General features: G+C 41.7%; 1 protein-coding gene across 1 annotated transcript in view; it reads left to right on the top strand.

Annotated features, from left to right (window-relative positions):
• The window catches only part of WDR27 (WD repeat domain 27), a 176613-nt gene that overhangs the window by 72071 nt on the left and 89674 nt on the right, over window positions 1-14868 (top strand). Inside the window, exons 20-21 of the mRNA XM_074948788.1 lie at window positions 3693-3790; window positions 4967-5088. Coding sequence (XP_074804889.1) covers window positions 3693-3790; window positions 4967-5088 — 220 coding nt within the window. The remainder of the gene's footprint in view (window positions 1-3692; window positions 3791-4966; window positions 5089-14868) is intronic.

Here is a 14868-nt window from a genome sequence, read left to right as displayed (position 1 = left end):
TTTCTACTAGCTAGGTAATAGTGCTTAATATTGGTAAATCCAATCCTCCCTTTTGTCTTGGCCTTTGTAAAGTTGATTGCTTAACCCTGGATTTCTTATTTCCCCAAGTGAATTTGTTTACTATGGATTGCCATTGATTGGATTGGCAAGAGACTTCCTGGAACTAAAACTGGAAGTGTTTGAAAGATGCAGCTGTTCAAAATCTAAGCAGTCATCCATGCTAGTAGATAATGCAACATCAAACAGAAAGGATTTAAAACTAGAAGGGCCAAGCAAGTCACTAAATTGAATACGCTGAGATATAGCTAAGAATGCATCTCTCTAACGCAGAGATATGCAGGGCTCTGTTACTAGTCATGTAGGTAATGAAACAGAAGATACTGAAAGGAAAGTCTCTCTTGAGTTAATGGAACACTCAACTGAAGTCTCTGCATGTTCATTTGATGACATTTTAGATTATATCACCAGGAGGCCTGAACCTGATAAAAATATTGAGTTGCACGTCTGAAGAAAATGGAGAGGGCCTACAGTTGTATTCAAAAGTGAATAGCAAAAGCTCTGTGGGTGCTGGGTCTAATGATGTAAACCACATGGCACCCAAGGAGTGAAGGCAGTTTTTTAATCAAAGCAGTGCCAGACCCAATCACATGCCAGTAGATCTAGGGAAGAAGAGAGCTCCACAAGTGCCTTTGAGGGGGCGTGAATTCTAGTGACTTTTTCACTGAAGGGAAATGAGTGTGTGGAGCACAGGCCTCCCACCCTCTCCAAGGTGCTTGAGGCTGAGACTTAACAAACCAGGACTGTGAGATTCAGTTAGAGTTGGTTATGAAATATCTGAATGTAAGTGATAGGCCAAACTATGATATGATGCACACAGATTCAGAGCTTTGCCGGTTTGCACCCCAGTCTGAGTTCTCTTTCACAAGAGAAGGAGTTCAATTTACATCTAACTATGCGTGTGTGTAATCCTTTAAAAATATAAAATTGTGTTATTGACTGGTCTAGTTTGAATATGGCTGCCACCTAACTGCAGATAGTGTGAGATGATGTGTTCATGGGGATCTCCAAAATTAAGTGTGAAGCAGAGAGGAGGTTATACAATGAATTATGTAATTGAACATTTTGGTCTAAAAGCTGAAATATACTGCTTATATACTGAAATGCATGTGCAATATTTATATTTCAATTGATTTATAATTATATGGTAAAAATGAGAAAGTAAGAAATTTTTCAGTAATAGTGTGCTGTGACACTTTTGTATTTTTATTTCTGATTTTGTAAGCAAGTAGTTTTTAATTGAGGTGAGACTTGAGGGTGTGCAAGACAAATGAGACTCCTGAAAGGGGTACAGTAGTCTGGAAAGGTTGAGAGCCACTGGTCTACAGTAGTAAGAGCCCTACTGCACTGACATAACTCCGCCTCCACAAGAGGCGTCAGGCTTATGTTGGTGTAGTTAGGGTAACACAGTGTCTGTGTAAACACTGCATTCCTTACATCGGCTGTTGGCAGGAGCCGTGAAATTGACAAGAAAGCCGAGCATCTAGAGCCCAGCTGCACCCCACTCCCTTGGAGACCTGGGTGGCTGGACCCCACCCCTGGTTGGGAGCTGGGGCAAGAATGGATCCTGCTACAAGCTGGGAGCTAGAGCAAGAAGCCCGGGCAGTTGGACCCCTCTCCCAGCAGGGAACAGGGAGTGGAGCGGGAGGGCAGCCCGCCGGGAGCCTGTGGGGTAGCCAGGCTTCCGGCATGAAGCTGCCAGAGGAGCTGAGAGACTGGGCTCTCAATTCCCCACACTGCCCCTCTTAGGTTAGTGGAAATGCTCCTGGTGAGGATGCACACCACCGACCCAAGGAGAGTAGTGTGGACATGCACCACCACAGTAATTACTACAGTGGCTGTAAGTCAACCTAATATAGGTCAACTTACATTTCTAGTGTAGACATACCCCAGCCTCTTAGGGTATGTGGCGGCAGTAAGGTGGCTTTAAGCCATGTTTGCATCATCCTAATCCTGGGCTGCTCTGGGGGCTGGAGAGGACCATGGTAGCATAATTTAGACAGTCCTGGGGGGGGGGTCAATTTAAATTATGACAGCATCCCAGCTTGCCTTAAGGGCTGCAGCATTGTGTGCTTGTGATGAAGTCCTTGGAAGGCAGCCTTCTGGCTGTCTTCCACAGTGCCTCCAACAGGTGTATGGTCCCCTAACTTCAACCAGGGCTTTTCAGGCCCCTTTACACCTCTGTGACTGTTTGACCCAAACGCAAAGTGGGCAGAGTGGTGGCGAGATTCTTACTGTTGGACTTAGTTTTAATTTCCTCTGCTCACTTGTGATGCTGAAACAGAAATATTTTTTCTCTCCTTTTAATGAAATCTTACCCTGCTCTAGGATTATCAGGTGAATAAAATTTTAAATAAAAACACAAAACATTTTATTCCAAATAAAATATGTATCACTTCCAGAATACCCCTTACTTTATGCAAGGAATACTAAGTGCCTGTGTATCCTTTCTATCTGCTAACTGCAGTCAGTTTTCTGAAGTCACCTCCTCTTTCATAGTCATATCCCTCATTTTGTATAATCTTCCTTTCCATATGCAGTCAAGCACTAAAAGGTTTCCTTTCCTCTGCTCCTCACAATTGCACTGTGATTGTCATCCCTCCAATCAGTGCTCTGACTAATTCTCCACAAAATCCTATACACCATCACAGCCATTCGTCCCAGAGCAAAGCTAGCATTCTGTCCCTGAAAGTGGGGAGGAAAAAAATTATATACGGTTCCTCTGTGTAACCTCAGTGCCTCCTGAATGTGCTAGGGCCTCTCAGTTGGGATGGATTATTTTTTCTTTTTTTTCAATTAACTTTGGTTGCTTTCCCTTCCAGTTGTTGGGGATTCTACTCTTTGAGCCTGATCCAATTCTCATTGGAGTTAATGGAGAGACTCCCATTGACTTCAGTGGGATTTGGAACAGGTCCTTTATCTATTGTTCATGCATGTTGGGCAGGGAAGATATCTGTGCCTGTTTCTCCAGACTCAGCTCATGGGACTTGTTTGCTCAGTATGTACCACTCTGTCTCATAGAGTACTGAATTCACCTGTGAGCAGTGTTTTACCTGAACCGTGGCAGAGCAAATGAGTGCCTGTTGCTAAAACTTGAAATCTTTTTCCTGACCCAGTCTGCATTCGGATACATTATGAGACCTTAACCAATTTTTTAAAAAACCTTTTGGAATAGATCTCTAGTACCATGCCAGAGGTCAAACAAAGTAGGGTTTGTGTGTTTTCTCATCCATTTTCTCTCTTTTCTCCCTCATACACAGCATGTGAAATACAGCACTATACCTGGTGATATTTCTACTTTCATAATCGTTATAATTGGAAGATTTTCTCAACATCTTCTGGATGAAGGCTGAATTATTTTGATTTTAAGTTGATGGAAAGTTGAACATTAGTACATTAAAGCAAAAAGTACTCATGCCTACGTTATGTGTATACGTGTTTTTTTCTACTATGAGTCTTCCAACTAAATTGTTTTTTTTTATCTGTCAACAGATCTGAACCTTTATATTACTGTGGCTTTGTCTGATAATAAAAAGAGGATCTTGTCTTCCGGATGTTTCATTAGAAGTTTACGTTTGGTCATAAATGTTGACTCTATTTTGCCAAGTAGTACATTAATCTCATATCTTTTGCAGATACAAACAGAGGAGCATTTGCAAATCAGTACAAAAATTCCCCATGGCTTCTACTGTGGAGATTACCAGCCTTTCAGCAATAAATGATTTCTACTCTTGTATCCTGAGTCCTGGATAATTATTGTTTCTGTACAGTATTTTAGGCTGAATGGGATGGAAATGTTCAAGTGTAAAAAGTTGACATGAACTCTATAGCTAGTATCTTTTTCTACAATTATAGTACTAATGTAATTTTTTCATAGTAGTTTTGTTGGACTCCAGCCTAGAAGATCAACGTATTTAGATTGTAAATTCTTTGAGGCAGGGACTGTTTTATAATATTATATGTTTGTATATAGCATCTAGCACAGTGAGGCCCTGCTCCATGACTGAAATCCCCAGGCATGACCACCAAATAAATCATAATAATACTTAGAGTAAAATTATTCTTATATTTTTATGAAAGAATTGTTGCCTTAATAATGTCAGATTCCAAGGCCACAAGGAACCTCTACGAGCATCTAATCTGACCTCCTGTATAACACAGGCCATAGAACTTCCCCAAAATAATTCTTAGAGCAGATCTTTTAGAAAAATATCCAATCTTGATTCAAAAATTGTCAGTGATTGATAATCCATCATGACTCTTGGTAAATTATTTCACTGGTTAATTACCCTTAATTTATGTGGACTCAGGAATATTTTATTTATAATCTGATTTCTGACACTGATCTTGCTTAAATCACTTCACCACTCTGCTTCAGCTTTCCCATCTGTAAAATGGCAATAATAGTACTTCACTACCTCACTAGGCTATTGTGAGAATTAATTTGATGTTTTTAAAATGTTTGGAGGCAACTTCTCCTCCCCCAAAATACTACATAAATGCTGCTATTATATATGCCTATATGGTGATGTATTCTATAGATTCTATTAGCAAGAATTTGGGATGAGCATTTTATGCTTGGCAAAGCCACAAGTGAATAATCCTATTCCATACACTTGTAGTATTGTATTTAAAAAAATCACTTTTCTTGCAGGCTGCTGACATACTTTGGCCTATTTGCTAGTAAGAATCTGGCTGCTGAAATAGTTAAGGAGTTTGTTTCAATTGAAATATGTATATATTTGTGCCTATTTTTGATCGGTATGGGTATTCTGCTTATGGAAATTTAGTATACATTTATGAATCAAGTAATTTATAAACTAGATGTTATTAAAACAGGGGTTTTTTTTGCTCTTGTGCCCATTAGATCTATTTATGTTGTTTGAACTTTAACTCACAGAGGTTACAGATATTATACTTACAGCTGGTAGCAACCGAACATTAGAAGTTTTTGACCTCAATGCAGGCTGCAGTGCAGCAGTGATACCAGATGCTCATTCTAGATCAGTCCACCAGATCTGTCAAAATAAGGTAGGTATTTTATAGATTAAAAAAAAAAAAAACTAACAGACAATGAATAAGGAGCATTCAGGAAACATTAGGTGCTCATTTAAAAAACTTGCCCTCTCTCCTGTGGAATGTATTTAGTGTACAATAAGATCGAAGTGCTAGATTGTCACAGCCTTTACTTAGCTGCAAAGAGGAGTAAGCAAGATATTTTCTTGCTCCATGCTCGGCCCTGCTCAGGTGTACAGCAGTGCTTCTCTCCTTACTCAGGGTAGATTGTAACATTACAGTCTAGTCTAGCATGAGCTATTTACAGCAACCAAACTCCAAAATACATTTTTGACATCGACATAAATAATGTTATAGCTTTCTATTATCCCTATTTGATTTTCTGGTTTAGCTTTGCAATACCCTGTTCAATGAAGCTTCTTAAGAGTCCTCCAAATCTATTTATTTCAAAACATTTTAATGCAAATGAATTACATTTACATTGTGTGGGGTTTTTTTTTATGAGACCCAGATAGATTTTGTGATAGAGGGAACAACTTGAATTAATAGTCTTTTGCTAAGGGCAGTGAAGATAGGTCTGAGTTTCCCATAATTTTCCAGATTCTTTGTGCATCCTTAAAATCTATGCTGCCCTGAGCCAAAGTGGTCAGTGAGTTGTAATAAAAAGAACTCCCTACCTCCAGGGTTAAGTATCCTGCCAATTTTCTGCTGCCAACACAGGACTGAGTTAGGCTATGTACCCACTATAGCTTAAATTGGTATAAATTATGGCACTCAGGGATGTGAATAAGCCTCCTTTTGCGTGATGTAAATTACACTGACCTAAGTGCCGGTGTGGACAGTGCTATATGAGCATGAGAGCTTCTCCTGCCGACATAGCTACCACTGCTTGCAGGGGCTGGAGTAATTAAGTCCCCGGGAGAGCTCTCTCCTATCGGCTTAGAGCAGCTGCACTAGTAGCACTACAGTGGTGCAGCTGCAAGCTCTGTAGTGTATTTAGCCTTAGTCTCTGCTCTGCTCCTCTCCGTACTAATCTGCTGTTGTGAATACGGGGCCAGCTAAAAGCTTCAATTAAATGTTCTCCTAAATAATAGCAGATTATTACTTTTTAAAAGGTCCAAGCTTTTTGTTGTTTTGAAGAGTTCTTGTAACAAAATACAACTGCCCACTTGTACAGATACAGTAGTTGTCAGTGAAGTCTGAACCATAGACCTTCAGTGCCAAAAACATCACTTGCGCTAAAGGAGAACTTTTACCCAGGAGGCAGTAGTAGACTGTATGGCACTGGTCACCAGAGACATCACATACACTGAGCTGATGTATTATAAACGCATACCACCTACACTCTGCTGGCTCTCTGTTCTATTATGGGCTTAATTCAAGTGCTGATCCTCATTTTCAAAGCCCTTATGCGAAGGCAATTAATCTATCTACTGGGTAGGAAGATGTGGCCCTTCAGGGATACTTCTCTGGGGCCAGGGTAGAGCAGTTTCATTGGTGATGGATGGAACCCCTTACTACAAGAAATCTGGATATGCCTGACATTTGGAAACAATGCAAAACCCATCTTTTGGGGAAGGCTTTCCTCCAGTGATGTGTAAAGAATGACACAGTGGCATTTCTCATGAAATAGTAACCTGTGTAAAAGCAAAACCTGAACCAACCTAAAATCCCTCTGTTTGTGATTAGAAATAGCTACAGAAGCAGACAAGTCAGTGGAGGTGCTGCAAACTGCTTATGTGTGGAAGCTGAACTAGGAGTTGCATTAAAGTGCCTTCTTCAGTTTCTTGTCCTAAGAAACAAGTTTAGTTGGGAGTTTGGGAGTTGGTGGATGGAGGGAAGAAAGTGAGGGAAAAGAGCTTTGGAGACTAAGGAAGCATTAGTCTTCATCCGCTCTTCCCTCACTGTGAGCCCAGCAGCCCTTTTTGGACACTTGCAAACCTCATTGTCCATTTCAAAAAATATTTTTTCCAATTTAGCTTTTGTAATGGAAAGTAGTCATTGGATCAAAAACTGCACCAGAAAGTCAACTGGATTCATGGAGACTGGAAGGGAGAAAAAGGACCTCACAGGTCCTGGGAACTTGGAAAAAAGAAAAAAAGTGTTTGATTTTTTTTTTAATTTACTATATGTATAGTCAAAATTGGAGAGAGAAGATGGTAATTTTCTTTTCCCTACTTTCTCTCAGCTTTCTTCTAGGAAATAATTTTCCTAGTGGAAGGATATTTTAAATAATGCCTCTCCCTCAAGTTGGTTTTTAAAATTATTTTTTAGAATAATGAAATGTGGCATAACTGAGGCATAGTCTAATAAAAGTGATCAGCTTCAAGGTGTATATTAGTAGGCTGTTGATGTAATTCTCCCATGATTATAGGCACTCTGCATTCAACCTACTACCACACAATCCAATCAAGTCACACACTGATGATAATATTAATGCACACACTGGAGTAGCTTATTGCTACATTAGGCATCGACTTCTCATTTGCATTTATGCGTCAGCACATGGACTTTCAGATTTATAGTATGATCAGAGGATTTTGGATTTTTCATTTTTTTTAAAGCTTTGATTCCCTTATAAAAGTACAGAGTTTCCAATATAATCTATAATTGAGCATCTTATTGTATTACACTTCAGCTTTTAGAATATTGTTCAGCTGTGATCACTTGATATATTTTTTCAAGTGTTTTGGTTGTCAGACTGAAAAATATGCATTTCACATTATTTCGAATGACTTTATGAATATTCTGTCAGATAACTAAAACCAGGTATTAGCAATGTTGTGAATAAGAGTTTACTAATGTTTCCTTAGTTTTCTTCCAGAAGCAAGTAATTTAATAAAACAAAGATAATTTGAAATTAATATAGCCCTCCTTCAGTTCTGTGAGTTAATAGTTTAGTACATATTCTCTGCCATGTGCAGCTGGTGTGTGTCTGTCAAGATTATGAGTTAAATATTTTCCAAGGATTTCTCGTGTGACTTGGTACTGCTTATTGGATTTAGGATCATTACAGCCCAAATGTAGTTACCATAGTGGAAAATAGTTTGTCAGTAATTCTATTACAAACCCCACTCTTCCAGTTTTCTTCTATTACTTATAACTAAGGCTATGTTTTAGTCACGGGTATTTTTAGTAAAACTCATGGACAGGTCACGGGCAGTAAACAAAAATTCATGGCCCAGGCGCCATGGGTGCTAGGGTGGGCGGCGGCTCACAACCCTGGACCCCTGCTGGTGCTGGGGGACGGGCAGCGGCATGTGGCTTGGGACCCCCTGCTGGTGCTGGGGGCAGCCAGCGGGGCTGGCAGGCTCCCTACCCAGCTCTGACTGGCATGTCCTTGCAGTTCCTAAGGGAGGGGCGGAAAGGGGGGGCTCCGCGCGTGGCTCCTGCCACAAGTGCCTGCTCCGCAGCTCCCATTGGCCAGGAACCACAGCCAATGGGACCTGTGGGGGCAGCACCTGTGGCTGCGGGCAACGCGCAAAGTCCTGTGGCCCCTCCGCCTAGTAGCTGCAGGCACATGCACATGGGGAGCCCCGCCCCAGGTAAGCGCTGTCCTGTGCCTCACCCCCCTGCCTCAGCTCTGAGCCCCCTCCCATACATCCAAACTGCTGCTGCTGGCCCAGGGGCTGCCCAGCTCGGGCAACCCCTGACCTAGCACCAGCCACTGCAGAAGTCATGGACATTGTGGAAAGTCACGGAATCTGTGACTTCCGTGACACTTGCAGCCTTACTTATAACACAACTATAAGAACTCATCTTGGTCTGAAACTTCACAAGGAACAGTTAGAGGAGAAAAATGTTTTCAAATTTGATTGAAATAAATACACCTGTTCATTTCAGTGCTAAAGTTGTTTTTTGTGGTTTCTGGTTTTTTGCACTCCCATAAATCACCATTTTTAAATGAAAATTTGTACGCAGTTACTCCATAATCTGGATTTGCTAGTTTTTCTAGTTTATAGCATTTAAAAACAGTGACATAGGACTAGATTATCCTCTCAGATGTCTGCTACAGAGAGAATTCAAGCAGCATAAATCACACTTGAAGGGCCCAGAATCTGTCAGACAAAAGGAAATTTGTCTGCTAAATAGCATCATTCTTGAAACTCTGAAGTCCCCTGTCATGATTACAGGCTAGCTGCACCTCTGTCCCCTTTGTGGTCTGAGTGTACACCTTCAAGTATTAGGACTCTTGTCTTTATTTCCCCTGGGGTTGAATTTTCAGAATTCTCCCACTCCTAGACCTGGGCTACAGTATCCTGTGGGTCAACCATACTTATTGGAAAGTTAGACTGAATTCTGGCACCTAACGTTCTTCCCTTCATGAGTATGTGGCCAGTGATGTACAGTGACAAAACAGTCTCCTTAAAAACCAAACTATTGTTTATTTTGCAGGCGGAACAAAGCTTTGAGAGAAAAGGTTTTTAAAACTACAAAGTCTATATGGATCTCTGTCGAACCTAAAGTCCCAACATCCCCTGGTCTTGACCTAGACAGGCCTAGCTTCTTCAGACACTCCCATCAAGGTCCTTTGTCTCAGCCTACTGTTACCTTTCTTGAGAGAGAGAGTGTCCTTTTTAACCTTGCTATATTTCTTCTGTATTCCCAGGCTTTGACCCTTCTGGTCAAAACTAGTCCTGTAGGCGCAGCAGGAATTCAAGCAGGGTCTTTAGAGCCAATGGATTGTCCCTTAGCATTGTCCCTTAGTAAATTTCAAATGTGTGCTGAGTGATGGCTTATCTTGAGCCATTCGGTTTTCCCAGGCAGCTCTCTATTGACTTGACTTAAACATCCCAATCACCAGGTCCATATAGTATTGATAAATTATCACAGAAGCACTGAATCAGTGAGATTCTTCCACATTAACGCAACATTTGGGGCCTACAATTTTAGGAGGGTTTCAATGAGTCGGTGTGATGCTTAGGTGTGGCATGACTAAGATACATTGGATCATCATAACCTGACAAACTTGCAGGGAAGCATCAGCAGGAAAAAAAATCCATCTCATGGATTCATATTCTTTGCTGGCAAGCCCCCATGGAAAGGGTATTCGAGGCAAAGAGCTGTACCATAGGTTAATGTAGAGGGACCCATCCCTCCCTGTAAATGTTTTTCAGACCTTTTTCCAGCCCTCAGATTTGCAGGATCTCTTCATGGAGTTTAGGTCAGTTGTGGTCCTGTAAGGTAACACTCATTGCTCACTCCATGGGCAGCCAATTCTGCCCACACCCTTTACTGGATGATTTTTTAGAAATATATGGAACTTTTAGGGTATCTTTTGCTGTGAAGGGAGATTTGTCAGAAGGGAATGATTCTGACCCTAAATTACTTATTTTAGGAAATTATTGAAAATCCATTTACAGTGCTTTTGATCACGGTGCTCATGCTTGAAGACAGCAGCCAAAGTCTTAAGGAGAATCTGAATCTTACAGCTGAATCTACAAAAAAATATTTTGTAGTCAGACTTGATAGAGAAACTGACTTCTTATGTCAACAGTCCCTAGATGTATGAAAACTGGACTCTGAAGTAAACTCAGTTATACTGAGAATCAACAAATTATGGTTTATTTTTTTTATCAGTGTCATGACATCTTATTTAAATCCACAGAAGTAAGTGGATTAAAGAAAACTCATGCATAATCCTCCCTATTATTGGAAGGTTGAGTTAAATGATGGGTGAGCTTATATACTATATATGCTGCAATGTCTAGCGCATTGGGGTAGATTAAGGATGGCTTTTCATCCTCATTTCTGAATGTCCTTGCTTCTGTGGGTTTAAAATAGTTCCTCGGTGCTACTTTCACATAACTTTTTGTGATTATCTGGAGATGTGGTCTGGTAAAACCCTTAACTGTGCTAAACTCCTTCAGTATTATTTGTAACACATACATGCTTAGACTTTTTCTGGCTTCTCTTTTTGCCCTGTCAGCTGAGTGACTTCAGGTTACTTCAGCAGAGAACACTTTAAAGCTGTGGACAAGCATTCATTTGGGAGAAAAATTAGGGGCACAAAGGCAGACTGTGGTATAGCAAAGAAAACTGAGCTTGTTTTATGGAAAATTGTAACTTATGCTTCTAAATCAACTTTTTCAGTTACATAAAATACATTAATACTTAAAACTAAACCACTCAGTGGAAAAAGTCATGAAGTCAACCATTTAGTTATCTATGTGTATATATTAGGGAAAATTCTTATAAGAGAGCAATCCTGCACTCAGGCAAATAGTAGGGACCAGAAAATCACTAAAGAAGTTTTTTTGGTAGCGTGCCTACTACCATGGGCATGTTTGATTATTTATTTTTATGTAGACGCATCACATTACTTTTATGGTTCTGATCCAGTGTAGATGAGCAGCTATTCAGAGCTTGATATACAGAGCCCTCAGGTTCTAGCTGACTAAATTAAATTGTATCTAGCTCAGAAATAGTGGCCCTCTTCAGTGAAGTGAGTTGCAGGTTGTTGTTTAAGTAAACTGACTACTCGTGCTCCTTTCTGCCTGAAAATTGCTGAGTAAGCAAATCAACCTTTTGTCTCTTTCAGAAGGTTGTTGGGTATGTCTGGTAATACTGACTATTGAGGGGAGTCCTCTTTATTATGAGCTTACAGGAAATGAGGACCGACGTGCAGAGAGCAATAGGCTACACCCATCAGCTGTTCTCCGAAGCTCCTTGCCTGCAAGCAAGAAAAAGCAGCAGTAGCAGTTTGAAACCTCCTGGTTTTGCCTCCTCCTAAGGGCAACACTGCAGATTCGAATAACTCTATTCCATAGTCATCAGGAAAATAGTGTGGCTTATTGGATAGAGCACTGCACTGGGGTTCAGGACATTTGGGTTCTATTTCTGGCTCTGTCACTGGCCTGCTGGGTGACCTTGGGCAAGTCACTTCACCTCTCCATGTGTTTGTTTCTCCATCTCTAAAATTGGGATAATGATACAGACTTCCTTTGTAAAGCTCTTTGAGATTTACTGATGAAAAGTGCTGTATAAAAACTGTGTAATGGGGTTCACTCACCACTCTGGCACCTCCTGCTGGCTATCTTGGAAATTAGCTCTACGTGTTAGTGCGCCCTTTGCCTCGCCACCATCACTCCTGCTCTAGGACCCACATCTCTCCAAGGATTGTGGCTTCCTCTTCACCAACACAACCTTCAGGCCATGCCACACCCTGTGCTCCCCCCTTTCGGGGGAACTGCAGTTGGCTGTTCAGCCACTTCCCTTAGTGGCTACTGCAACAAATTGTCTGGCCACTTCCTCGTGACCCCAGCATCCTCTTCACCCTTGCCTCAGGGCCTCAGCCTGCAAACCCCAGCAGCAAGCCAGGAGCTGTCTCGCTCCCCCGGTCCCTGCTAGCAGCACTGCTCTGTCCAGGATGCTGGCAGTTCTCTCAGCTCCTAGCAGAGAACTGCCTTGCTGCTCCCTTTTCATATGGGCCTGCTTGGCCCTTACTGGCTGCTCCCTTCAGCCCTTCTCTGATTGGCTGCCTCCTGTGCAGCCTCCCTAGGGCTGTATTAACTGCTTAGAGCCCAGTGTGGGGCAGGTACCGTGTCACAAAGTGGGTATTCTATTACTATTATTATTCTTGAAGTACTTGTTCCAAGTGAAGGGTTGGACAGTGTCCATGTGCATTGAATGGCATGAAATTTAGTCAACAAAATAGGGATCATTTAGATCCGTGCCTTACTTGGGGCCAAACTTTATTTAGCAACAGCAGTATAAATAGACTGGAGTGGAGTGAGTTTAGCATCTAAAAAGACCTGTGTAGAGAAGATTACAGTTGTGGAGGAGGGAGATTATTAGGGCAATTTGGCTGTCAGGATAGAAAGAATGAATGATGCCCCAAACTGGTAACACATACTGTCATGTGCTACCTTTCTTGCCTACTCTTTTCTTGTAGTATTTCAAAATCATTTAACTTGCACTTGAAAAGTTAGTCTCAAAAGGTTGAGCAAATTCATTATGTCTTAATTCTTTTAAGAAGCCTGAAATAGAGCCAGGCTCATCCGACGGCACCTCCTGCTGGTTGTCCTTGGAATTAGCTCATCAGCCCCTGGAGCGCCCTCTGCCGATCCACCTTACCGCCGGCCCCAGTCCCTCCCAGGACCCAGTGCCTTCTCCCACTGGGGTTCTGCCCCCTGGCAGTAAACTCCAACAATCCCTGAGGGTCTCCCCTCCCCAGGGAAGCCCCATCTCACCTCAGTCTTGGCTACTGCCAGTCATCACTTAGCCCTGCTCCCCGGGGAAGACTGCAGTGTATCAGCCACTCATCACAGGCAAAGGGGTTTGGACCTGCTGCCTCTGTCTACCCATGGGCTGCCCCGTTGCAACCTCAGTACCTAATAGGCCCTAATCTAGGCCTCACAGCCTGGGGGTTTCCAGGCCAGAGCTCCCCTGGCCTTTCCTCCTCAGCCCTGCTCCAATCTAGGTATTCCCTCGGGTCCCTGCAGCCAGGCCCTTCCTCCTCTGAACACAGAGAGAGATTGGCTAAGCTTCAGCCTAGCCAGCCCCTTTATAGGCCCAGCTGCAGCCTGATTGGGACATGGCCCAGCTGCAGCCATTTCCCCAATCAGCCTAGCTTTTCTTGCCCTCAGCCCTGGCTCTCTCCCAGGGCTGGCTTTTAAGCCCCCCAGGGCAGGAGCGGGTAACCACCCCGCTACAAAGCCATAAATATAACTGGGGAGTCTACAATCTGTGCAAATCAGAATGTATAGACACAGTGGTTATGTTGAATAACATGGAATACATTCTCTGGAATGAGTATTCAAGTATAACAAGAAGAATGTAGCTAAAATAATAGAATTGACTGGGAAGTCACTATTTTAAAGATTTGTTAAATAATCTTAAACTGGTTTGCTTGCCTGGTTGAATAAAATCATTGTACAAGGTAAAATGGACTTGTACAGCACTTTGTAGAATGCCAGAAATGAAGATATAAGCATGATTTGAATAGTATTCATCAAAAATATTCTGCATGTATATCATATTGTGCATTGTGGCTGTTTACTGGAGCAATAAATGATGAACAGAAGTTTTAGAACTGAAAATAAACGTCAGAAATGTGTAAGGATGGATGGCCTGTAGTCTTTAGAGTTTACTTATATCTTTCAGAGTAGCAGCCGTGTTAGTCTGTATTCGCAAAAAGAAAAGGAGTACTAGTGGCACCTTAGAGACTAACCAATTTATTTGAGCATAAGCTTTCGTGAGCTACAGCTCACTTCATTGGATGCCATAGCTCACAAAAGCTTATGCTCAAATAAACTGGTTAGTCTCTAAGGTGCCACTAGTACTCCTTTTCTTTTTACTTATATCTTGTTTTTTTAACACATATTCCATTCTTTCATTTTTTAAAAATTATTGTTGTACAGAGAATGTGAAAGTATTTAGACTTTGGATGTTGCACGAGAACTTGCAAGATGAATAGCAAGCACAAGTGAAGGCTAGATATGAGCTCAAGTACAGTTAGGAGTATAGAACATAAAACTGGAAGGGACCTCCTTGGTCATCAAATCCAGTTCCTTGCTACTGCAGGCAACCCCATCATATAATCCCATTCATAAATTTTTCAAACTCTGTCTTAAAACTAGTTAGGTTATTTGTCACCATTGCTTCTATTAGAAGTTTATTCCAGAACTTCACTCCTCTGTTGGTTAGCAACCTTCTAAATTAAGCACCAGTGACCTGCTTCAGTACTGATTGAAGTTAGTGGGTAATGGATCAGGGCATGGCTTTAGTCCTCTACACCTAGAAGTAACGTTCAAGCCTCTTCTGCTCCCTTACACTCATGAGCAGAGGATTAGC

This window comes from Natator depressus, chromosome 3 (genome assembly GCF_965152275.1).
Source record: "Natator depressus isolate rNatDep1 chromosome 3, rNatDep2.hap1, whole genome shotgun sequence".
Lineage (NCBI taxonomy): Eukaryota > Metazoa > Chordata > Testudines > Cheloniidae > Natator > Natator depressus.
This window is presented reverse-complemented; position numbering and strand designations above follow the sequence as displayed.